General features: G+C 40.6%; 1 protein-coding gene across 7 annotated transcripts in view; it reads left to right on the top strand.

Moving 5' to 3' along the window:
• The window catches only part of SIPA1L1 (signal induced proliferation associated 1 like 1), a 157056-nt gene extending 132025 nt beyond the window's left edge, over window positions 1-25031 (top strand). For 5 of the 7 annotated variants that reach the window (XM_081881268.1, XM_081881272.1, XM_081881266.1 and 2 more), the window contains 9 exons: window positions 1979-2097; window positions 4467-4912; window positions 7827-8063; window positions 9579-9744; window positions 17397-17619; window positions 18354-18500; window positions 19879-19993; window positions 21266-21347; window positions 22406-25031. In XM_081881268.1, the coding sequence (XP_081737394.1) occupies window positions 1979-2097; window positions 4467-4912; window positions 7827-8063; window positions 9579-9744; window positions 17397-17619; window positions 18354-18500; window positions 19879-19993; window positions 21266-21347; window positions 22406-22549 (1679 nt within the window). In that variant the 3' untranslated portion in view covers window positions 22550-25031. The remainder of the gene's footprint in view (window positions 1-1978; window positions 2098-4466; window positions 4913-7826; window positions 8064-9578; window positions 9745-17396; window positions 17620-18353; window positions 18501-19878; window positions 19994-21265; window positions 21348-22405) is intronic. The other 2 variants (XM_081881270.1, XM_081881271.1) reach the window with 2 other exon arrangements.
• Window positions 25032-25441: the final 410 nt, after the last annotated feature.

Below are 25441 nucleotides of genomic sequence, written 5' to 3'. Positions count from 1 at the left end.
TGGGAACATCATGTGATGTAGAAATAAAGTTCTCTAGAGAATAGATCATTTATAATGGTTCAGTGCCTGGGGCATCTTTTAAGAAGCAGCGGTGCAGCTACAAATATTGCTTGGCCTTACTGCTTATTTACCCTCATCTCTTTTCAGTACTGCATCAGCTTAATTTAATTTTTACCTTTTCTGTAGCTCTTTTTGTAGTGCTTCCTTTCTAATGGTGTTATATGCTGACTGTTAGATGGTTGAAAGTATAAACAACCCATGTAAAGATTATTATTTTTTAATGCAGATAAAATCTAAGTAAAAATGTACAGTTGGGTGAGAATCACTTTCTACTGCTGGGTGTATTTGCACAGTGCGTTGCAGTTAAGTAGTTAGATGAAAGAAAGATCCTCAGGACTCAGCAGATTATATGAAGTTAAGCCTTCATTTGGCATCTCAGTACACAGACCTGTTTCTCTTCATTTGTAGCTACTGAAGCAGTGACCTGACACTGGTAGATCCTGCTGAGGCTTTTGCATTAATAGGAATTTTACTATGGTTTCATTCATCTTGGCAGTGACACTGATACAGTGTGACTAGCTTTGATTAAGGATTCCAGCGTGGAGAGTGTGGCTTCCTGTTTGGCAGTACACCAGATAGGACACATCCAGCCTGGTATCTGTTAGGTCTGGGAGGGAAGTCTGTTGCATCATCAGTTCAAACTGGCATGGTTTGTGTATTGCGGGAATGTAGGCAAAGAAGAATAGGAGCTGGAAATGGTGGTACTTGAACTGGATATTTTAAAAATAAAACAAAAGAAGTTCTGAGACAACCTGATTCCCAGAACTATAAGATTTGACACAGGCTCAACTTCTCTGTAGGGGCTTATCTAACTACCTGGAATACCACATCAGAGCGTGAACAAATTCCATATGATGTTACTTTGAAGACAGAAAGGTTCTGTGACTTCCTAGGATAATTGGGAGTTGGGAGATCCTTCCTGTTATCCTAGGTATCCATAATTGACAGCTAGATTGGTGGGTGGGGGTAACTCCATTGTCCTAGGTTAGCTGAATGCTATAAGAGAAGCTGAAGATGCTCAGCTCTTACTATCGTTCTTGTCATCACAACAGACTGCTACTGTGTAAATAAGGTAGGCTTCGAGACAGATTGAAGTATTCAGCGAATGCCTCAGGAGTTCAGGAAATGAAATGCGATTCTCAGATTCAAAAGATACACTTTTGTTCTAGTAACTTCAGAGGCTCAGTGAGCTGCGCCTTATTATTAAAGCCATCTGGTAATTCCCCATCCCCCATATCTGCTTAACAGGAAAAACCTGTGATTATACTGATCTCTAGTTTCCATTTTGGCAGAATACTTTAATCACATGTGTTTTTATACTGTTGAGATGGTAACAACATGTGTAAAGTTAATCTTACTCAGAATTACTTTTGCAGACCCTCCCTTGTGTGTTAATGTTGGCACTGAACATAGCTGCCCAAAAAAAAATCTGCTGTGGAAACTAAAATGCCCCCTTATCAACCTGAACAAAATGGAACAGGTAGAGAGGGGAAAGTGTGGTTTTGGAGTGAAAGGACAATGTCATAGGTAGAAACCCAAATACAGTGATACCTGTTGGTCTCTTTGAATAGTTTAGTTTCCTGTTTTAAGGCAGTTAAAAGTACTCTCTCATATACAGTCTTAAAAAAAAAAGTTGATTCTAATTATGTAGTTCGAAATAATTAAGATACAAACTGTATCAGGTAAGCCAACATTAGTTCAGGAGGTGAAGAGGTGGCATACTCCTTTTTTACTTTCTTGTTTATATATTGGTATTTTTTGTAGTGTATTTAAAAGTTGTCAATGCCTATTGCTGGTACAATAATTTTGCTGATGATGAGAAAGCATACTCTGCTTTTAGTTCTCTTGGTTCTAAGCTTCTTCTTTTTTAATACCAAACTTCCTGAAAGCAAATGCTGTATTCCATGCTGCATTACAGAACCAACATGCCACCTCCCTGCAGTGTCGAAGGTGCTGCCATCCTTCAGAGAGAGCCCCACCGGAAGGCTGATGAGGCAAGATCCAGTAGTCCACTTGTCTCCAAATAAGCAGGGTCATGTAAGTCCACTTTCAAAATTGTTGTGCAAAGTTGTTTTGCTCTCCCTGCAGTTCTCCGAAGGTAAAATATCCTTTACTTTCCCTGAACCTGTACGTCCTTGTTAAGAGTATGGAGGAAATGGCAGTAGAGCTGACCTCAGTATTGTCAGAGCTAAATGCAGTTTTAAGATAAAGTTTATTAATAGAAATGTTTTGCTGCCAACTCAAAAGTAGAGTTATGCTCCAGTATAGTGTGATAGTCCAAAGATCTGTGGGAACCTTCATTATTCTAGAAATAAGATTCCTCCTGCTCAGTCCCTCTGGCTTGTTGCGCATTCCACAAGCGAGACTTTGGTGACTTACCAACATTAATATGTTCTTTCAGCAAACTATTTATAGCTCTATATTCTTTATTCATTCTGTTTAGTTGAGATTCCTGCATTGCAGGGGTTTGAACTAAATGACTCTGGGGGGGGGGTACCTTCCAACTCTACAATTCTGTGATTCTGTGCCCCCCCCCCTCCTGCTGCCTTAACTTTTCTTTTGAATATTTCTGCTTGGAGAGATCTGGTTCACATGTCATGGTAATAAACCATGGCTTGCCAAGAATGAGCAGCTTACCAGTGCGTGCTGCTCATTCAATCCCGCATTGCTCTGCCCTTCCTGGAGCCAGGAGAAACAAACCATAAGCTTTGCGTTACATGCAAACAAGCCATGAGCAGTTGCTCTACAAATCTTTGCTTCTGTTCATGGTTTGTTTGGGAAGAAACAAATGTTCTTTCACAAGTGATGCTGAGTCAGTGTTCATAGCTGTTTCTCCCAGCTCCAAACAAAATGGCGCAGAGTGGGAGCAACTAAGCAGCATGTTCTAACCCACTGCTTGTTCACAGCAAGCCATAACCCATGGCTTACCATGACATCTGACCTGACTCACAGTGGTGTTTGTCTGACTAATCCACACTCTCGAAAGTGCACAAACACAACCCTTGTAACAATGTGCAAAGATTGGTGCATTGCCAGATTTCTAAAGGGGAAGGAACTAGCCCGAGAAGTAGGAATTTTCCCCAAACCATTAAAATTCCTTTTTTATTTTAATAGTACATACCATCACACTTTTGCATTTGAAGCTCTCTCGTGCGCTCGCTCGCCCTCTCTCTCTCTCTCTCTCTCTCTCACACACACACACACACTTTTAACTGTTGCAGACATTTGCCAGTGCAACTTGTTTTATCCATATTCTTCAGCATGGCTTCTTATATACTGAGCTGCTGCTGTCCTAACTCCTTCATTAATCAGTTGCTTTAACTAGCATACAGCTGCCTTGAAGAAAGATGCAAAAGTTTCACTTCAGATGCTGTGAAATGCATAGGATGTTGATTGTTTGGTGTGTTCTGTTCCCCTGATGTCTTGAACGTCTGAATCCAATCTTGGAATCCTTGTGGTTCATTTCACCTGGCTCAGCTCTGAACATGTAGATTTTCATGCTCATAACTTTCCACTAATGATTTCTTTCTTTCTGACAATATGACAAATTGTTCTGCTTTGTTTGAATATGAATATATTAAACGATGAATTTAAAGTGGACTTACTTGCATTTGAAAGCAAATTGATGGAAAATTATTGTAAAAGTAAAAAGGTAAAGGACCCCTGGACGGTTAAGTCCAGTCAAAGGCAACTATGGGGTGCGGCAGTCGTCTCATTTTAAGGCGGAGGGAGCAAGCATTTGTCTGTAGACAGCTTTCTGGGTCATGTGGCCAGCATGACTAAACTGCTTCTGGTGAAACGGAACACCGTGATGGAAGCCAGAGTGCATGGAAACGCCGTTTACCTTCCCACCGCAGCAATACATATTTATCTACTTGCACTGGCATGCTTTCAAACTGCTAGGTTGGCAGGAGCTGGGACAGAGCAACGGGAGCTCATCCCATTGCAGGGATTTGAACCGCCAACCTTCTGACTGGCAAGCCCAAGAGGCTCAGTGGTTTAGACCAGCCTTTCTCAACCTTGGGTCCCCAGATGTTTTGGGACTACAACTCCCACCATCTCTGACCACTGGTCCTGTGAGCTAGGGATCATGGGAGTTGTAGGCCAAAAACATCTGGGGACCCAAGGTTGAGAACCACTGGTTTAGACCACAGCGCCACCTGCGTCCTGCCTGAAAATTATTGTGGAAATGGCTGTTTCATTTGTAAAGTGGTCTGTTGATGGGTGTTTCAGGCTCATAACTCTTGTAGCGTAAGTCTTGAGTTCAGTATTCATGAATTTTGTTCTTGTTAATTTTATATTTGGGCTTATGGATGTTTGGTCTTCAGTACTGTACAGTTATTCCCATTTTATTTTATTTTCTCCCGAAACCTTGAATTTATCTACAATTTCTCCCCTTTTTGCAGTCTGATAGCCACTACTCCAGTCATTCAAGCAGCAACACGCTGTCCAGCAATGCATCCAGTGTCCATAGTGAGGAGAAGTGGTATGACAGTGGAGATAGGACTGAGTCAGAGCTGAATAGCTACAACTATCTTCAAGGTACTTCTGCTGACAGTGGCATTGATACCACCTCCTATGGCCCCAGCCATGGCAGCACAGCCTCCCTGGGCAACTCGGCAACATCTCCCCGATCAGGACTTGTAAAAGAGAAAGTGGCACCACTATGGCACAGTTCCAGTGAAGTAGTCTCTATTGCAGACCGGACTTTAGAAAAAGACAGCCACATGATGGACAGGAAGACAGAGTCTTCGTTAAGCTTGGACATTCATACCAAAAGCCAACCAGCCTCCAACCCTTTAACAAGAGAGAACAGTGCTTTTAGCCTTAGTGATGCTGTTTCCCATACAAGGTAATATTCTTTAAAATGATGATTGGTGTCTCTAGATCTTTCTAGCAGACATGGGGAGTGAATGCTATGGATAATGACATACCTGTGATTCTTGGCGGCCCAGCAGTTTGAAAAGAGGCACAATGTGGAGAGTTTGGAAATAGGAAGCAAGTTTAATATTTCCATATGTGGATGGAGATTGCTTTCCATTATTGTAGGGGGGTCTTGGAACACATGGGAATCTGGATCTAAGCATGGCAGAAATATACATTGTGTTACAGTGCACACAGTGTTGCAGATGTACAAGGCTCTTGCGAATATGACGCTCTTGATCTCTTAGCCATAGCTTCAGTGATTGGGAATAGGTTACAGGATTGTCTGTTCTGTTTCCTTTCCAGCTCATCTCCTTCCTTCTCTCTGTCCCTCTCTCTCCCTCTCTCCCTCACACACATACACCACATTAAATTTAAGGCTAGTGTATATTACTTTACATCCAGGTATGGGGCCTGGATGTGTAAAGTCTACAGAATGCTGGGACCTTTCTAAAGGAGCTTCAAACTTGCACTACAGAGCTACTGGTTCACACATAATGCTTAAACCATGGTCTATGAGTACAAGCAAAGCCTTAGGCCAGGATTTCCCAAACTTGGTCTCCAGTTGTTTTCAGACCACAATTTCCATCATCCCTGACCACTGGTCCTGAGATCTTGGGATGATGGGAGTTGTAGTCCAAAAACAGCAGGATGAGGGAGATAAGATAGATAAACAAGCAGCTTCAGTTTCACATTAAACTCCAGTGTGGATGAGACCTATGTTTCTAGCATTTATAGAACATGAGAGATGAGGCAAAAATGTGCAGACAGGCTTCTGCTCATTTGTTTTGTGAGAAACTAGCTTTTTTAAAATTTGGAGTATTAATACACCCACCCAAACCCAGAAATATTCCCAGGGATGTCCATGACTTTATCTCGACAAAATGAATAACACTTGTAGAGGTGAGAGGAGTTTCCACTTTGGCTTGATTGTTCTGTTAGAAAGCTAGCTATGACAAGGATAGATGCATCACCTAATAATGTAAATAGCCTTTCCTTCAACATACCAACTTTTTCAAACAGGATTAGCATTCCTCAACACACCAATTATCTTGTCATTTCTCTATGGATATTAAGATTGCTGCCATTCAAACAGAGTGCTTCTTAATGTAGAAATTTCTATATCTATTTATATCTATACATGAATATCTACTCATATATACTTGTACTCTTAATTTTATTATCTTAAGAAGCTGACTTGCAGACTGGTGCAGTGTTCGTTGCCTTTTCAACCTAGCCCTTTTTGTGGGGATTGGTCAGTCTGATGACTTCACCCTCTTCAATTGCATGTTGAGAAAAATAGATTCATCACATGGTGATCTGTCTGAATCTTTTCTTCAGTTTCTGAAATCTTAGAACTAGCATCTATAGCATTAGACAACCATCCATTTTGTAAAACAGTGATTCACCTCTGGTAAAATCTCTTCTCTCCCCCCCCCCCCATCTTGAATTTTAGATGTTGAGAAGGCCTTAATGTACATTTAAAACACAGGCTTAAACACTGACGGTGTTGCTGAATTTATGTCACCAACACAGTGTTCTGTGCAGCATAAACACTCAGCATTTGAAATGATGGTTTCTTCAGGCCATTTATCTTTTCCATCATCTTATCTGCTTTTTCTAGGGAATAAATAGGAAACAACATTTGTTGCAAGCATTTGTAATATATGGTGGCTTCTGAAGTTTATTTAGTTTGCTATATAGTAGGCAAGGTCATTTATCATTGCTGTGTAATGCTAGCATTCTCGAGTAGTTACCAAGTAGTTTAGTACCCTTTAAACAGGACGATGTAAATAATAATAATAATAATAATAATAATAATAATAATAAGGCTGCAATCCTATTTAAAATCTGGAAGCATGTGTCATTGAACTCACTGGGGCTTGCTTCTGAGTAGACATCTATAGGATTGTTCTGTAAATATTAATAGGACCAATGTTTAAGTGAAGGACATCCAGGAAGCAATGTGTATAATGGGAAAGAGCACTTACCCATTTGGAGCTGTGGAAAGATGTGAAGCCACCAGGCAGCTTCTCTGTAAACTGGTTAGTGCACTACAAAGACCTGCCTTCCCAACACAACCTTGGCATGATGTAATGATGCAGAAGAGCTGTTCACTCCCTTACCAATTCCAGTGTTTGAATAGGCAGTATTGGAGTGCATTTCAGTTTGGAAGAACATGCTGTTTCTTGAGAGCCGCAGAAGAAGCTGGGCAGCTATATTCAGCAAAATCTTTTAGACCTGGCGTGACCTCAGAGCAGCAAAGCAAATCAGTCGATGGAAAACTAGGAATCTAAGATAACAGCAGAATAAATCAGAATGCGTAATTTCTTAGAGCAATTTCTCACATTATAGTTTTTGCTCAGGGAAGTCCTCTCTTACGTCCCTTCCATATGGGAATATGTTACCACACAGTGGATTTATGTCTGGATTCTTAAAAGCCAAATGGAGGCTGAATAACCTGAGAGTGTCCTAGCGCACTGTACCTGTCTTGCACATAAAGACACACCAAATCCATCCCACATCACAGTTTTGCCACAGGAACAAACACGATGAGAGAAAACTAGTTAGTCTGCAGAGTCATTTCTCTCTCTTATTAAGTTTGATGCAAGGAATGGATTAGGGATGGGTGGGTCTCCTGATAGGTAACTAAGTTGTGTAGTTAATCTTTCTGTGCCTCTTAATTTAACAGGGTGAATGATTTGTTTTCCAGCTATGGTGTTTTTGTTTTTTTAAGGCGGCAAAGGTATCTGCCCAGCATGACAAAATGCAGCTTTGAAATTAATTGCACGTGATGTCAGCATGTACACTTAAGCTTTGTCTTTGTTATGCTTCTCTCCCAGTACCATGAGTTCCCGACACTCTGCCAGTCCCGTTGTTTTCACCAGTGCCAGAAGTTCACCCAAAGAAGAGCTTCATTCTGCCACTTCACCACAGCTTGCGCCTTCTTTCTCCTCCTCTTCCTCCTCCTCTGGTCCTAGGACTTTCTACCCACGCCAGGGTGCTACTAGCAAGTACTTGATTGGATGGAAAAAACCTGAGGGGACAATAAACTCTGTGGGGTTTATGGATTCCAGAAAGTAAGAGCATTTTTTGTTCTGTTCTGGTGGGTGCTAATTTTCAACATGAAGAGGCCTCTAAAATGTATAGTAATTTGATACATTATGGGAGGAAACTCTTTTAAGGAGTAGTACAGTGATTTAAGCTCTTAAACTCATCTAAGAATTCTATGGAGATTATTAGAGTGTTCAAATAACTGAAGTAAAATGGTTTAATTTAATGAATTTTATAACTCTTGTTCTATCTCTTCAATTGCACATTTTATCCTATGGCAGGATGTTTTAATTGAACTGAAAAATACCAAAAATTCACCAGTAGTGTTTAGGATCCTCCAACTGCAGCTTTTAAATGTATTGAGAGAAGGAGCTTTGTTTAGAAAAAGTGGCTTTGGTAATAGAAACTGAACTGCAGGACAAAGTGTTTCACGTCATGGTTAATCAGCAATCCCCCAATGTTGCATTGGTGTGTCTCAGCCATTTTGTATGGTTACCACCAATCATCTTCTCTCTGTGCAGAGATCTTAAATTAGAGTTGAGTCTTATCTCGTGTGTGCTAGGATATGGGAAAGGTAAGAAAGAGTGGGAGGGAGCCTGTTATTCCTAATTTTCTCCAAACCACAACATAAAGCACCAGGAGAATCTGTGTCCTGCTGGCCATCCTACTCATCAGAGCTGGTGAGTGGATTTGTGGACAACTCTTACTGGTGAAAAAGAAACTCCCCACCCCCCTGCAAATAATGCCAATAACCCTTCAACTGAGTGCCAGTGGGAATACTGGGGGCCAGTGGGGAGACTGCAACAACAGGGTTTTGCAAATATGGGCTTTCAAAGATGATCTGAATAGGGTATTTTCCTTTTGTACTATTTCAAAAGGATTTGCCAATTAGGTTTTTAGCTATTGTGGAAAAAGAGCCGCTCTTTTATGCCAAGAACTGGTGCTATGTCGAGAACCGAGATCATAATTGAAGAGTCAGGATGAGGGCTCATGCAGCAGAGTGCCATCATGGGTAAAATGAAAGTAAGGTCAAAGGTTAATCACATTCCAAGTCGTAAAGCATTACAGAGGGGGCAGACTAGGTTACAGATTGACTAAAAAGGGCTTGAATACAGGTAGTAGTGTTAAGACTGTTCTCAAGAAGGCATGTGGTTGGGATGCTGAAATGGTACTAAGCAAAACCAAAGCAAAGGGAATGATAGCAGCAAAGCCTCTTAGACATCTCTTTGATAATCATACAGCTTCACATTACCCAGTAAGGTGATAGTCTGGTGTCAGTTGCCTTAACTGTGGTTATATGGTGGCGATGCAGTCAGCCTTTCTGCTATTAGGAGGAGCTTCTTATAGAGATATGGAAAAGCCAATGTACCTAACAGGTTTATTCCTTTAAGCAGGCATTCCTATACAACTTTTCTCAGTCCCTCTCCCCATCCAAGTGCCCACCTTCTATGCAAACATTTTCTCTGAATCACTGGAGGTTGCTGCAAAGGTCTGGCCCCAAGGGCTTGGATTCCTAAGTGTTTATCTTCCTTCCTTTAAAGGCGTCACCAAAGCGATGGCAATGAAATGGCACATCCTCGGTTGCGCGTATCAGCCAGAGATCTTCGTGCCTCACCAAAGCGAGCATCTAAGTCAAATATCGAGGAAGAGCTGAAGAAGCTAATAGATCTAGACAGCCCGACACCAGAGTCTCAGAAGAACTTCAAGGTAGGTGTTACAGTATGGTATCGCCGCCTTCCTGCTGAGAAGAGGATGTCAAGGCCAGCCAGCAGCTGCTGCAGTTGGTGTGAAAGAGCAGGTTTTCCGCAGTCCTATGACTGCTGAGCTTATCTCTTTTTATGATTAAGTATAAACAACTGTGGGAGTCACGGTGCGCAATAAAAGCTACAACTGTCAGTTACCTTTCCCATACATTAACTTGCATTTCCTGTAAATAATTGATCAGTGGGTTCTGAGTGTAATGGCCAGGATGTTAACTTGATTTGGCCACAGAGATTCCCTTAATTCTCTTGAAGGGCTTCTAATTGCTTTCTCAGACTCGGTTCAAAGGTCTAGTCCTGATCTTACATGGGATGGTAGTAGCGTATCTTAAGAACCACTTTCTCCCAACTGCATTCCTATGTGCCTAGAGATTTGCCAAGGTGTGTCTGCTTTTGCACTCCTTAGGGTGGGTTGAGCCACAAGGAACAGGGCATCTTTTGTGTTTTGTGAAACAAAATCTCCAGAGAAGCCCACCAAGTTTATTCTCATTTGGCCTTAATGGAGTTGCCCTTTTTGGCAACCCTTTCCAAACCCACTGTATTTCTAGAGAATGGATTTATGTGAACTGTTGGTTATTTTTCTTCAGTGGCTTTATGTTTATTTGTATATTTCTGAAAAGTGCAAGGCTGAGTAAAACACTAAATCCGAAAGTTTCTGAATATCTGCTAGATTAGAAAATGCTACTGTGTTTCAACACCAAACAGAGTAGGGAAGGAGATGAATGCTTTCTGTTTTAAAGAGCTTTCGTGGTATCTCACATTACAGCATCTTAACAGCATCTCATGGAGACCTTTTACAGCCTGATTTGTGGTCAGATGAATGGTACAGAGCTTCTGACAGGGTGTGAATTTTCTCCATGAATTACAACATTGCCACTGGCCTCCTTTGGTTCTTGGGGAGTTTTAGTTAGGGAAGGTTTCAATATACTGCATTAGCAGGTGCCAATTGCACCTCATAGTTCTGCATGCAGCTTTTTATCAGAAGGAGGTATCACTTGCTGAAAAGCCACTAGTGCTAATGGAATGTTTTCTTCCAAAGGCCGCCTTCGTTCAGTTGAGTGGCTCTTCCACTTTTCTGATCAGAACTCTTGAGTAATGGCATGCTTGGAGTGAGCAGAACTTTTCTACTGAACCCATGCCTCGTTTCGTGAGGGCCAAAATTGCTTCCCAAACTTTAAAACACTTGAAATAAATCCACCCAGAACAATTCCTTAAGGTTTCACCAGAAGTACTAATGACTTAACCATCTTTAAACATCCAATGAATAATCTTGAAGAAAGAGCCTTGATTTCTAAGGCCTCTGTTCTGAAAGCCACTGCTTAACATTTCAAGCTTGTCAGAGACTAAATGGTTTCCACAGCAACCATGCAAAAGAGGGCACTCGCAACTTCTTTCTTTGCTTGTCAAAACCCAAAGAGGCTTATTAAAACTTGTAAGTATGAGGTTCCATATACAGATTATTTTTCAGTGTTGTCTTTGAGGCTGGAGCAAAGGCAAATTGCCACAGGCAAGTATTCCCCCCACCCAACTGCCTACTGGCATTCTAAGGGGAAAGATGAACAACTTTCTCATGACTCGTCAGACAAGGACTGTTCTCTTTTCGCAAAATTGCTAATCATTTAAATGATTGATTGTCCTAGTAGCTGTTAGTACATGTCTCTTGTGGAACTCCTCATGATCAATGGAGTCTGCTCTCTCTCAAATTATTTTCCTCATTCAGACGGTAGTCACTAGTTTAAACAAATAACCTGCCAAAATTCATGAATCCTGATACCAGTGTTACTATTACTGCCTATTCTCTTTATTTAAAAAATCCTCTTAGTAGACTAGGACATTAAGATAGCCCTTCCCTAACTCCTTGAAAGAGTTTATTACGAGCACTTACATTCTCTTTGTTCAAGATTAGCTGTTTTCTGAGGGGACGCTTCTTTTTTTCTTAGCCGCTCTTTTATATAATTTCCTTCACTTTCCTCCTGTCAGAAGAATGGGAGGAGCCATTCTGCTGAGTCCCTGCAGTGTGACTCCTCTTCTTTTGGCAAAGTGCTTCCAGTCCAAGAGAAGAACTTGTGCTACAACACCCACTCCGCCGTGTCCTAAGATTGCTAAGGGGAGCACTTTTCACAAATGGCAAAAAAAAAAGTTTGTGAAGCTCCTCCTCCGCAACTCCCACATTTGTCTCAGGCACATCTCATTAGGTGGGGATTTTTAAAAATCCAAGTACACAATGGCCATATGGTTCAGCATCTGCAGTGTAAAGTGAGGTCTGGTCCAGAAAGAGTTTCACCTCTTTGATAAGTTGTTTGTCTACCAAGCTTCTGCGTTACCACCATGCCTGAACAACTGTAGAACTTTTGGCAGAAGACATGCAGGAGCAGAGTGGGCTTGCTCTTTCTCTCTCTAAAGATACTCATATGCATTGGTACAGTGGTAGAGTAGCTGCCTTGAGACCCTTGCCTGAAACCCTGGAGACCCACTGCCAGCCGTTGAAGACCATACCAAGCCAGATGGACCAATGTTCTTGATTCTGTATAGAGCATCTTCCTATGTTTGAGGTCTCTTCTCTTCTCTTTTCTCCCCCTCTCTTCTCATAAACAAGCCATACAGGAGTAACTCACTTCAGGGATGAGTACTTCTGCCCTGGGGACCAGGTACAGCCCTCCCAGCAAATTTTATGCCCACCCCCCACCCCAATGGCCCCAGCAATTTTGGCAGCAGTGGAAGGAAATGAGAAAAAGTATGCAGTCACAGCATTGGAGTAGGTAGAGAACTTTTAAACCTCTCTGTGAAGCCCTGAAGGGCATGCAAATTGACCCCTCCCTATTCATCAGATTAATCTTAATGAATGGAGAGGTGGCAATACCTCCCCCAGCAACTGAAGAGGGGAGCTGTGTTTATCTGTCCCGGGTGTGGAAGTGAGAAAGTATTGGCACACTGCTATCCCACCCTTCTGGTGTCTACATGCCACCCAATAATTCCTGCTACAACCTCACTATGCAGCGCTTGCAGCCAATCAGTGATGATGATTGAGAGATTTGGAACTTGGGAGATTGGGGAGGTAAGGGACTAAGGGAGACCTCTGCTTTTAGCATTGTTTACCATGCAGATGTAGGAGCCATTCCTTCCATATCTTCTCTGTGTAGGAGGAATATTGCTGAATTGATAGATTCTCTTCAGCACTTTGTTGAAAGCTTATTGTATAATAAAATAGAAAATGCAGGAAGTAGAAGAAATGAGAATTGCCTTTTCCGTCTGAGGGGCCTTCTAGATGATTTTTCTTGTGCAGTAAAGGCACAGATGCTACTCATTTATTGTAGTGGATACACCAAGCAACTTTCTTTTTTCTTTTTAATAATTTTTATTCAATTTTTTCCAATATAAAATTTATACAGTTCATACATCTTTTTTATATCCATTCTCTTTTTTGACTTCCCTCAACTTGGCTGATACTCCTTCCCTTCTTGATTTCTTACACATTTCTAAAACCTTACTTCTGTTGTTTTTATAAATAAAATCTTACTTTACTCATATTCTAACATTTCTTTTCACAGAGCTTCATTAAAGCTTACAAGCGTTATTTGATTATCACTTAATTTATGCATCTACTCTGTAAACTTTTTCCAATCTTCTATGAATCTTTGGTCTAGTCGATTTCGGATCCTTCCCATCAGTCTATCAAGTTCTGCAAAGTCCGTCATCTCCAATCTCCATTCTTCTAATGTAGGTAGCTCCTCTTGCTTCCATTTCTGAGCCATCAATATTCTTGCTGCAGTCACTGCATATAAAAATAGCTTTCTTTCTTTCTTATTTATCTCATTCCCTGTAATACCAAGTAAAAACGCTTCTGGTTTCTTAACAAAAGTGTACTTAAACATTTTCTTCAATTCATTATATATCATTTCCCAAAAGCTTTTTACTTTCTTACACTCCCACCACATATGATAGAATGAACCCTCTTTTTCTTTACATTTCCAACATTTGTTACATCCTTTATACATCCTTGCTAACTTCACTGGTGTTAGATACCATCGATACATCATTTTCATCACATTTTCTTTTATTGTTGTATATGCAGTGAATCTTAAACCTTCTTTCCACAATTTCTCCCAAGCCTCCATTTGTATATTATATCCAAAATCTTTGTCCCAGTCAATCATAACCGATTTTACCTCTTCATCTTTTGTATACCATTCTAATAATATCTTATACATTTTAGCCAAAACTTTAATATCACTGTTTATTATTTCTTTCTGAAATTTCGACTCTTTATTCACAAAACCTCTTAGTTTTAGATCTTTTTTAAACATTTCATTAATTTGAAAATAATGCAGCCAATCATTAACATGTTCCTTAACTTCTTCAAACGACTTCAACCTCCATTTACCTTCTGTTTTTATTATTAAATTCTGGTATGTTACCCACCTCCCTTTCATATTGATTTTTTTCACACTCAGCGCCTCTAGTGGTGACAACCAATACGGAGTTTTTACTTCCAACAAGTTTTTATACTTTTCCCAAACCTCTATCAAAGATCTTCTTATGGTGTGGTTTTCAAAACCTTTATGTACTTGCTTTTTGTCATACCATAAATAAGCATGCCACCCAAATCTATTATCAAAACCTTCTAGATCTAGCAAATCAGTGTTTTCTAATTTCATCCATTCCTTCAACCAGCAGAGGCAAGATGCTTCATAATATAATTTCAGGTCTGGCAGGGCGAAGCCTCCTCTTTCTTTTAAATCAGTCAGTAGCTTAAACTTTATTCTCGGCTTCTTACCCTGCCATATAAACCTTGAAATTTCTCTTTGCCAATTTTTAAAGATAGCTGCCCCCCTGATTACTGGAACAGTTTGAAATAAAAATAACATCTCTGGTAGCACGTTCATTTTTATTATTGCAATTCTTCCCCAAAATGAGAATTTCATTCTTTCCCACACCTCTAAATCTTTTTTATTCTTACTCCAAGTTGGTATGTAGTTGTTCTGATACAAATCAATACTTCTGGGGGTTAACCAAACTCCTAAATATTTAACTTACTTTACCACTTCTATTTCTAATTGTTGCTGCACTTTATCGGTAGTTTCTCGATCCATATTTTTACTAAACATTTTTGTCTTTTTCTTATTCAAAATAAATCCCGCCAATTGGCCAAACTGTTCTATTTCATTCAAAACTTCTGTTACAGTATTTGTCGAATTTTCCAAAGTTAGTACCAAGTCATCGGCAAAGGCCTTAACCTTATATTGTTTACTTCCTACCGTTATCCCTTTTATCTGTTCGTTGCCTCTTATTGCTCTTAAAAGGACTTCCAGTACCGTGATAAATAACAGTGGTGAAAGCGGACATCCTTGCCTAGTTCCTTTAGTTATTTTTATGTTTTCTGTTACCACATTGTTAACTATTAATTTTGCTCTTTGGTCTCTATATATTGCCCCAATACCATTCATAATTCCTTGTCCAATATCCATCATTTCAAAGTTTTTTAACATAAATTCCCAAGAAATATTATCAAAGGCCTTTTCCGCATCCACAAATATCAACATAGCTTGCTTATCATTCCTGGCATTCAAATATTCCAAAATTATGTCCCACTCCACCACTGTATTTGTAATCCGCTTCTGACTATAAAACAAAAGCCAAAGATTGTAATCCTTAAGACCCTCGGATCTCCAACCGTCAATTAGTCCCAGGCTCTCCTCTCAATAACAAAAATTATAAGTTCCCAAAAAGGAAAAAAAATAGATTCCACAACTCATTACAGGAAAAGACGATAATCACCAGGAAGATAAGTGAAAAAGCAAAAGCAAAACAAACCCCAATGTATAAAAGTCTCTTAAAATGGCGAAAGAGAGAAAGCAAAGCAAGTCCCGATATTAAAAGGTCTCTTAAAATGGTGATTCTTTGTTCCCTTTAACAAAGGAGGCAGAGGGGGCAGTCCTTCTTTCTCCCACCATCAGAGTTAAAATAAAAAGCACCTCTATTATATTTAAATCAGCTGTAATACACAGTCCAACCAAATCAAATACAAAAATAGCTCCTCTCTTCTTAATCTATGTCTTTTCAAAGGTGAAGATGAAAATTATAAGTTAGAAATGAAGCTTCAAAACTTGTTGCGCAGTTCTTTTTTAAAATCGAAAGCAATATAAAATACTCCGTCACCGGGGATCCTTTTTCCAACGTTTTGATATATCTCTCAGATAAAAAAAATACAACCAAAGTAAGGGAAATAAAAAAGAATATCTTCTGTCCCCTTAGTTCCAAATAGTTTTTTACATCCGCGCAGGGATAGATCTTTTTGCCGAAAACCACCCCCGTTTGTTTTGTACTCACGATTCCGTTCGCTCTGTAAATAGTCTCTGTGTATTCTTCGGAGTTCGGACAAGGTTGACCTCCTATTTGTCCCTTGTCTGTATCGAATTAGGTCCTAATCTGCTATTTTTAAATCCTTTTTTAAAGTTGCCAATTCGAATTCTTTGATTTGGAAAGCCGCTCGCTCCAGTGGGCAGGCTTGGGGCTTTGCTCCTGGAGGCTGGCAATGGCGTCCCGCTGTCGGCCTTCCTGCTCCGCCGTTCTTGTCTCCTCTCAAAGAGGATACCTGACGGCTGGGAGAATCGCTCTTCTGACAGCGCTGGGATCCTGATCCACTGAATCTCCTTTCAGTGGGTTTTGGGGGGCTACGGCGCCCTTGTAGCACCCTCCCCCTTTGCCTCTTTGGAGCAAGTCACCCTCTCCCGAGGGAAAACTCGCCTGCTTCCACCTCGCGATCCGACCGGAAGTCCACCAAGCAACTTTCACGGGTTAATGATTTCTGTTTCTTGGAGATGTTTACCTAGCACTCTGGCCATAATATTTCATTGTTGAAAAAATCAGCCTCTCCAACGCTGCTGCTCTCAGCACCCAACAAACATTGTTTGGTGGAAGATGGTTGTGTGAGCACTCAAGTGCAGGAATGTTCAGTGACCCCTTTAAAAAGCGACTAACAGACAGACAGGCTTACCCTCCAATACACATACCGGTCATAATGAACGTTGTGCTTTCTGTTTCTATTTCATTCTTTGGAGGATGGATGCAGCGCTAGAACATGTATCTCCCTGAAGTTTAGAAAATGTCAAGCAGCCACCAAGCATGCCTGATCGCTTTTTGTTACGTGAGAGCAGGTTATGATGTTATTAGCACAGATAGGAGAATATCACTAAGAATATTGATTTTACAATTCAGGATAGGCCTTTAGTCCTTTTCGGCACATGCTTACTTAAAATTAGTCCAGTGTACATCCAGATATGTTTTTCCACATTGTAGCTGTGGGTATAAATGCCTTTGGGATGCAGACACGTGTAACCTTTGAATCGGTACAGGTTAACTACAATTTTCTGTGCACCCATTCTGAAAGACCTGTAAGGGACGAAATATTCTACTGGAACTGGTTCTCACTTTTAAAGGAACATTCTAAAATCACCTTATTATTACATGTTGTTGTCATTAATATGCCGCCCATCTGACTAGGTTATCCAAGCCACTCTGGGTGACTTCCAACAAATTAAAAAACACCATGCGCTTTTGACATTTACTACTGGCAGTTATTGCTCCTTTCTCTTCTTCCAGTCTCCGTTCCCCAGCACTCCTACCTCAAGGCGTGCGTTGCAGAGGACTCTGTCAGATGAGAGTATTTACAGCAGTCAAAGGGAACACTTCTTCCCCTCGCGAGCTTCTCTTCTAGACCAAGCCCTGCCAAATGATGTCCTTTTCACCAGCACATATCCTTCTCTTCCCAAGTCATTACCATTAAGAAGGCCGTCGTACACGTTAGGAATGAAATCCTTACACGGTGAGTATGCTTCCAACTTCAGTATTATTGTGGAAGTGCCGTGCGTTGATTCAGCCGGCAGCCTGCTGTGTCCTGAGAACTCAGAATAAGCAAGCCTCTTTCATACCAACCATGCCTTTGTGCTTAGAGATGGGTTCAAAGGTATGTTGGTCATGCCTTATGTAAGCTTGAAACGTGAATATTGCAATGTATTCTGCTTGGTGCTGCCCTTGATGGTTCAAAAGCTACAACTGATATAGAATATAAGACCTGTTTTTGAAGAGTATGGCCATTACTGGTGTTTTATGCCAGTGCCTCCGGCATCTGCTTGGCTCTTTATTGGCTCTGGAGCATAATTTAAGGTGATTGTTTTGGCCTATAAAGCTCTATATGGCTTTATCTTAGACATATCTTAGACCCGTCTTAGACATATCGTAGAAACTCTTCAGACCAAGAACAATCTTTAAAATCAGTGGTATGTTCCTTTTTCACCATATCACCGATATGCCAAGTCAGAGCAGCAATGGCACAAAGAATGGCATTCTCAGTGGCTGGACCCATTAGTTTAATCTGGCCTATAATGCTCAGTTACCTTCCTTTTCACTTTTGAATAACTTCCATGTGGATCTGAAGCTGTGGAAATTCAAGAAGAAAATTGTTTCTTTAGAATATTCTCTCAGCTGAATTTCATGTTGTTAGCTTTTCCTGATTTCTGCTTTTAATTGTGTGTTTGTCTGTGTTCTTTGTTGCTTCAGGAGAGTTCTCTGCCTCTGACAGCTCCCTCACAGATATCCAGGATCAGAGAAGGCAGCCCATGCCAGATCCTGGTCTCATGCCTCTGCCCGATTCTGCTTCTGACCTAGACTGGTCAAACTTGGTAGATGCTGCCAAAGCCTTTGAGGGTAGGTCTTGGCAGGTTACTGCTTCAAAAGCTCTTATGCCCTCTTTACAAATTTGTGTGTGTGTTTTTTAAATAATATTTATTCAAATTTTAAAGATTACAAAAATACAAAAAATAAGAGGACAAAAGAAGAAAAATTAAAAAAAACCCAGAAAAATACAAACAATTGATTAAAAAAAACCAGATCAAACCTTTACATAACTTTCTTTCCTTTGCTTATTTCCTTGACCTCCTCACACCTCCCCCTTTGTATTCTAGGTCAATTAGATGTCTCAGCAAATCCTTTCCAGCTTTGTTTTTATCCTAATAATTTATCTTAATATACTGTAATTCTCGTCTCTCACCAATTAAAAAAAAAAAATCAATTTTAACCCAGTCCTTTATATCATTTCTGCTAAAACCACATTACTTCATTCCAACAACCTTCTAACATTCCTTAATTCTGCAATGTTTCTGCTGATAAACTTTAAATTATTTCCAAAACATTCTCTTCTTTCACCAATTAATCATCCATTTTTACTTTGTTTAATCTTATTTCTCATTAAAACTAATACATTTGAACTTAATCTCTTAAAACATTTCCCCTAGGGTCATAAAAATTTCATTCCACGACGTTTCCATCTCTCATTGAATTTTTTTTTAAAAATCTCCATATATACACTTCAAATTCCCAATCTTCTTCCACCGTCTCCCCTCCCCGGTCTCGGCCTCCGCCGTCAGTTCCAATTTACAAATTTGTTTTAATTTGCCATGTCTTGCATAGGTTTTCCAGCTCTGAAACCCAAGTTTCCTCTTCAGTTGCAATGACAATCTTACGTCACTTAACACTATTCCAGTGCAGTTTCTTTTTGCATTTTTGGTGTGCTTCCCGTTTTATTATTGTATCTGAAATGCAATAGATGCTTTGCTGTCAATCAGTGTTTTCAGTTCATCCTTATTCTGATTTGCAAATATCAAGGCTTAAATGTGCAGCCTTTTGCCACAGGGCCAGAAAGACTTTAAAAAAAGGAATGTGGACCATTTAGTGATATAACTAGCATTTTCAGCAGAAAAAGGCTCCCAGAGCACCTTATACATGATCAATTAAAACAGGGTTGTTCCTGCAAGGAGGCTTGCAGTCTAGAATACATGACAGAAAAAGAAATAAATGAGGAGGAAAGAGGAAAACAAAATCAAGACACCACTTCATAAAGTCATTTCTGTAATGATTATCTGAAATGGAAACATTCTCAGAAGAGGATTCCAGTTCTTGACTTTGTTACAAGACATTCTTTTCCTTGTCTTCCTGTTTTGTTTTCATGTGAAAGAAGACTGCTTTCTCCTGCTGCAAAAGAAAAAAATAATTATTTTGTGGCATGTGTTTGTGTGTCTCTCTCCAGTCCAGCGAGCCTCATTTTTTGCCACTAGTGATGAAAACCACAGACCTGTCAGTGTTGCTTCCAACAGTGATCAAACCGAAGACCAGCTTCCTGCTCAGATGAAGCCTTACACTGGGTATGTAAAATGTTAAATGATGCTTGGCAGTTTATTCTAGGGAAGGAGTGAGGAATCTGTGACCATCCAGATGTTCTTTGACTCCAGCTTTCATCAGCCCCAGCCAGCATAGCCAACGACCAAGGATCATGGGTGTTGTGTGTAGGCAGTCCATCAACATCTGGAGGGTCACAGGTTCCCCATCCCTGATAGAGAGGATGAGTTCAAGGATCTGCTCATCAGCATTTCAAATAATCATTGTCTGGTTGATGGAGAAGACGACATGTGTAGTATTATCATACAATAGGTATGGCAAGTAGCACACATTGCTTTAAAACTCTAGAACAGGTCCACCTTTGAGAGAGTCTGCCTATGTTTTTAGATCAGTCTTTCCAGAAGGGGTATTGGAAACATGCAGTTGCTGTCATAGGATGCCAAACCAAACCAAAAGTCTATACAGCTGTTCCAAAACGTGTTGCTAAGGCTTCCCACAGACATAAACCCAGCCAGATGGGTGGGGTATAAATGATAAATTATTATTATTATTATTATTATTATTATTATTATTATTATTATTATTATTATTATTACAGGTGGACCCTGGTTAGCACTAACCTTGATTTGGTGCCTTAACCTGGTTAACAAGATGCACTAGGTTCAGAGCAAAGGAAATAACTGTTCCACACAGTGCATAATTAACCTGGCAAATTCACTGCTGCAGAATGTTGTGATGTCAACTAGCTTAGATGTCTTTTAAAGAAGGAGAAATGTAGTGCTTGGTATCTGAATGGATCCTTCCTGGTCAGAACCATGAAAAAAGAAAGGCTATATGCTTTTCTTGGGGAAGGGCTAGGGAGTGGGTGGGTTGATATGCCTATGAAAACCAGCTCCTGAAGACAAACACCTGCGGAGGATGCCCTCCTCCATGGCTTCCAAGAAGTGCCTGATTGGCTGGAATTGGAAATGAAATGTTGGCTTCGATTGACACTTGATCTGTTTCAACAGGGGCCTTGTGTTCTTACTGATTAACATCCTTTACTTACCAGGGGTTATATATGCAGATGTAACACTGATTTGTGATTAAGGAAAGCAAACCACTGGTTCTGTCTGCATAAGACAGAGAATGGGGGACTTGGTGCCCTTCAGACATTATTGGAATCCAACTCCCATCATCCCACCATTAGCCACTGGAGCTGATGTGAGTTGGAGTCCAAAGCATTTGGGGGGGGTTGGCCCTGGCATAAGGCCACAGAGAAAGTAAACAACTCTGTGTCTGTCTCCTCCTTCCTGCAGTAAAGAATCTCCTCCTACTCTTGCTTCTAAAGTGAACCAGCTGGAAAGTATGCTGAGAATGTTGCAGGAGGATTTAAAGAAGGTAAATATTTTGACTTAAAGAACTTCTGAGTTATTTCTGTTTAAATGCTAGTCCGTGCTAACAGCTCTATGAGCCCTGATCTCGTGCTGTATTTCAAAACAGAGTTTTTAAGAAGCCCTGGAACTAAAACATAGATAGGAGATGAAATCAGAAGGTGTACTTTCTTACAGCCAAACCAAGTGCAAAGCCCTTCACTTAAAGTGTCACTGGTGCTTTTTGTTATGCATAGCTGCTGGGGGGGGAGTGTTTGTCAGGAGTTCAGAAAGAGAACTTGACCCTTTATTCCCCCACCACAACACTCCAAATAAAATCTGCCTTCCACAGCAGCTATTAGTCTCAGAAGACAAGTGTGTGGGGGAGCTTACCTCCTGTAACTAATAGCCACCAAACCAGAGGTGACAGTGGTGGTTTTTATTGAGAGCATGGCAGGAAAAGATAGATTTAAGCTCACATACTGTAATTCTAATGAGAATGGAGAGATCTGTGGCAGTTAAGAATAATTGTATTAATAGAATAATATAGTGATAATTTGAAAACCCAAGCACTTCTGATGAAGTGTGTGGTTTGGTGTCGTATCTTGTTTGAAACACGGAATAACATTGAGTCCTACTGATGGCGGATGAAGAGGAGATCTTGCTTTGGATCGGCCAGTGGTCCATTTCCTGTTTGACAGAGGGAGGAAGCCTTGGATTTACAAGGGAAAACTCAGCAGAATTGATGGCACAAGGATCTAGAAAGAGGGAAAGGAATGTCATCGCAAACACCAGAAAACACCAGAAAATTTGACATGCCACAACATGGAAGTCTTTAATGCTTGACGTTTTGTTCTGTTTTTATATTTTGCTGGAAGCTGCCCAGAGTGGCTGGGGAAACCCAGCCAGATGGGTAGAGTAGAAATAGTAAAATAAGTAGTAGTTGTAGTAGTAAATTAGAAGGCAGGAAGCCTGGGGAGGTTGGAGAGAACACCTTTTTGATGAAGGTCTGCCCTGGTGATCACTATAGGGCTTGTCACATAGAATCCGCATCTGAGATCTTTTGTCTTTTGCTCATTCTTCCAGGAAAAAGAAGACAAAGCCAATCTTCAGGCCGAAGTCCAGCATTTGCGAGAAGACAATTTACGGTTACAAGAGGAATCCCAGAACGCCTCTGAGAAACTGAAGAAATTCACGGAATGGGTTTTCAACACAATTGATATGAGCTAAGAACAGCACACATTGAAACAAACACATTGGCAAAAAAGTGACATCACCTCTGTAGTGGGACTTTGCTTTAATACCACACTAATCATGACCTTTGAAAGTCCAGTCAGAGCACTTTTACATCTTTCATACTCTGATTACCCTTTTTTTTGCATCTCTGCAAGCACCCAGAACTATTGCAGATCAACAATCATTGTCTGCCTTTTGTAGGAAAAAAATAAAAGCAACAAAAAAAGTAATTTTAAAGAAAATAAAAGTTTAACTGCTAAAATGTGAATGTCTTTATTTTTTTGCACATTCTCCTTACTTGTCCTGTACAAAATGACTTGGGAGAGTGGACCAGAATAACTTGTCCATCTGCCTCTATTTATTTCTATTCACTCCTTTGTATCAGTTTCAGATTAATCTGCTTTATTCTTGCTGCTTTGGCAAATATTACAACTTCTAGAAAACTAGGAAGATGTTTGTTTTGCTGCTTCCTTTCTATTGTTTCTGACGTATTCCACAAGCCAGAGGATGTGAGCTATGTTTTGGGTGTCACCTTAATGATTTGTGCTTGACCATCCTTAGTGCTATCTCCACATACCTTGTATAGAGCCATTTCCCCTAGAGTGTGCACGTGTACAAGTGTGTACAGTGTAGCCAGTGGAGACTTGAGCCATGGCTATGGCAAGTTACCCAATTTCATTTCTGCACATCTCTTTGAATCGGTGGTTGTTGCGCCTTTGTTTTCCAGTGGAAGTGCATGGGCTTCCAGCTACCTAAGGGACAGAAAGGCAGTACAAATTTGATATGCTGAACAGATATCCTTTCTCAGGCTCCTTGAGTGAAGAGAATACTCACTCCTTTTGTAAGAACCGCCCTCTGTGTCTTCCTACCTAGGGACCTTTCTTTCACCAATCCCTTCCTGATAGCATTGCATATTTTACATTTCTTTAATACATGTAGCCCACTCCTGTTGATCTGGAGATTGTGTAATTATGTCCAGTGTGGATTCTAGGTTTGGGGAGCTCTTTGGACCAGACACTCTTCATCCGTGGGTCTCCTCCTCTTCTCCACTCAATGCCTTTCTCTCTCCCTCTTGGCCCAATCTGCACAACTGCCTAGAGGGAAGTAGAGGATGCTACCCTGCTTCCTCGTTTTTGTCTTTTGCTTGCATGTTTGGAGAAGACAAACAGTCAGCAACAGCAAGGAGGAAAAGGGCCAGGAAGCAGTGATCTGTGGGCCTTGACAGGGCCTACTCCCGAGAAAGGAAATGAGCCAAAGCTCTTTCTCCGTGCCCCACCCTAGCAGTGTGACACTTAGCACCCTTATGCAGTACCCCTGAAGTTTGCCTTGGAAAGGAGAACGAGACAATACCGACCCCCAGTTTCCATTGGTGGCCTTTTGACAGATAACGTGCTGTACTGTTAAGACTGCACACAAAGCCATGTGTGCCTGAATGCTGTTGACCTCAATGGATTTTCATTTTAATAGCTTGCATATTGAGACTTTAATAGGACACGCCAGTGTCGCTGCCCATGTGTTATTTCTTAGCACTCGTACATATCCAAAATAAGGCGAAGCTGTGAAGCAACCATTGCGAGTTGCACTCCATGCAGCAGGCGTAAATTTTTTGTCATCATTGCCCTGAGTGAAAAGACAATGGGATGGCTCCTTTATTAACATGATCAAAGTCTTCCCTTGATTTTTAGAATTGGGAGAAGGAAGAATCCTTACTCTTGAATCTTTGGCACATGACTTTTCCATTAGAACTGCCATAAAACGTCGCATCGGCAAGGAATGAAGTCTTAGCATTGGGGGAAGAAACCAGTGTGCCCTGCAGCCTGCCTAAGCTTTGTTTCAAGTGGCATGTGGTAAATCTCATTTGTGACCTCTGCATGCAGCCGTGATACTCTTCCCTACGCACTGTTGCACCTAACGGCAGCAGCCCATGCCTGTCCATTTCATCAACCTTCCTCTCCTTCCCTGTGTTCTAGGCCTCATTCATCACTGGGAATGTTCTTTACCTGGCATTGAGTCTTCCTGGCCTTCTTTGATACGCATTTTCATAACTCTTAATTAACTGTACAAACCCACATGGTTCGTTTTGACCTACAGCTTCATTTGATGAAAATCCCCCTCGGGGTCCCCCCCCCCCCGATAACGTTTGGCCATGTGAGAGGATTGGTTTGAGAGTATTTCTGGAGTGCTTTCGCAGAAAGATAGAATGTCTTAGGGTGTTGTTGTTTTTCATCCTCAATAATTTGTATGAAGGAGATCTATATAATGCCTGATGTAATTTGTAAATGGGAAATATTGCTAACATCTCTCAGCATCCTGACTTATTTTTCTTTCTCTTTAGTTTTTATTTTATTTTAAACAGTGGGACTTGGGGCAGACTATTTATTAGAGTTTTGCAACAGAGTTCTTGTATGAAGCCTCTAAAAGGCTACTTGTAAAAAATAATAATCTGACAATAAAATTCATTTTAAAGGCTCTTCTATATACGATATCCTGTTTATTTTCATTCTTTGAGCTTTCCTTACATAATGATTCCCCACCACATCACCTGCCTAAGAATCCATAAAGACAATGACTAAAAACCTTTTTAAAAATATATATGCACAATTCTTTTTTACACATACCATTCCATAGCCTTTGTAGTTTCCCTTCTTGCATTTTAGCACATTCCTATCTTTCTTGTACTAGAAACAAATCCATTAATTGTTGTTTTGCTTTAATTTCCCCTTATACTAGCACTTATAGCATTAAAAGGAAGGCTGATGCTGGTTGCTGCGCAGGGTGGTCCCAGCTACTTTTTTCTGATGCTTGAGTGAGAACGTTACTTCCTTAAAGGAGAGTGCTCATCTGGAGCCAAACTAGATGGGACATTTGTCAATGTAGTGTGCTGAC

This window comes from Podarcis erhardii (genome assembly GCF_964252035.2).
Source record: "Podarcis erhardii genome assembly, chromosome: 1".
NCBI classification, from domain to species: Eukaryota; Metazoa; Chordata; class Lepidosauria; order Squamata; family Lacertidae; genus Podarcis; species Podarcis erhardii.
The sequence above is the reverse complement of the archived record's forward strand: the minus strand, read 5'-3'. Positions and strand labels throughout refer to the sequence as shown.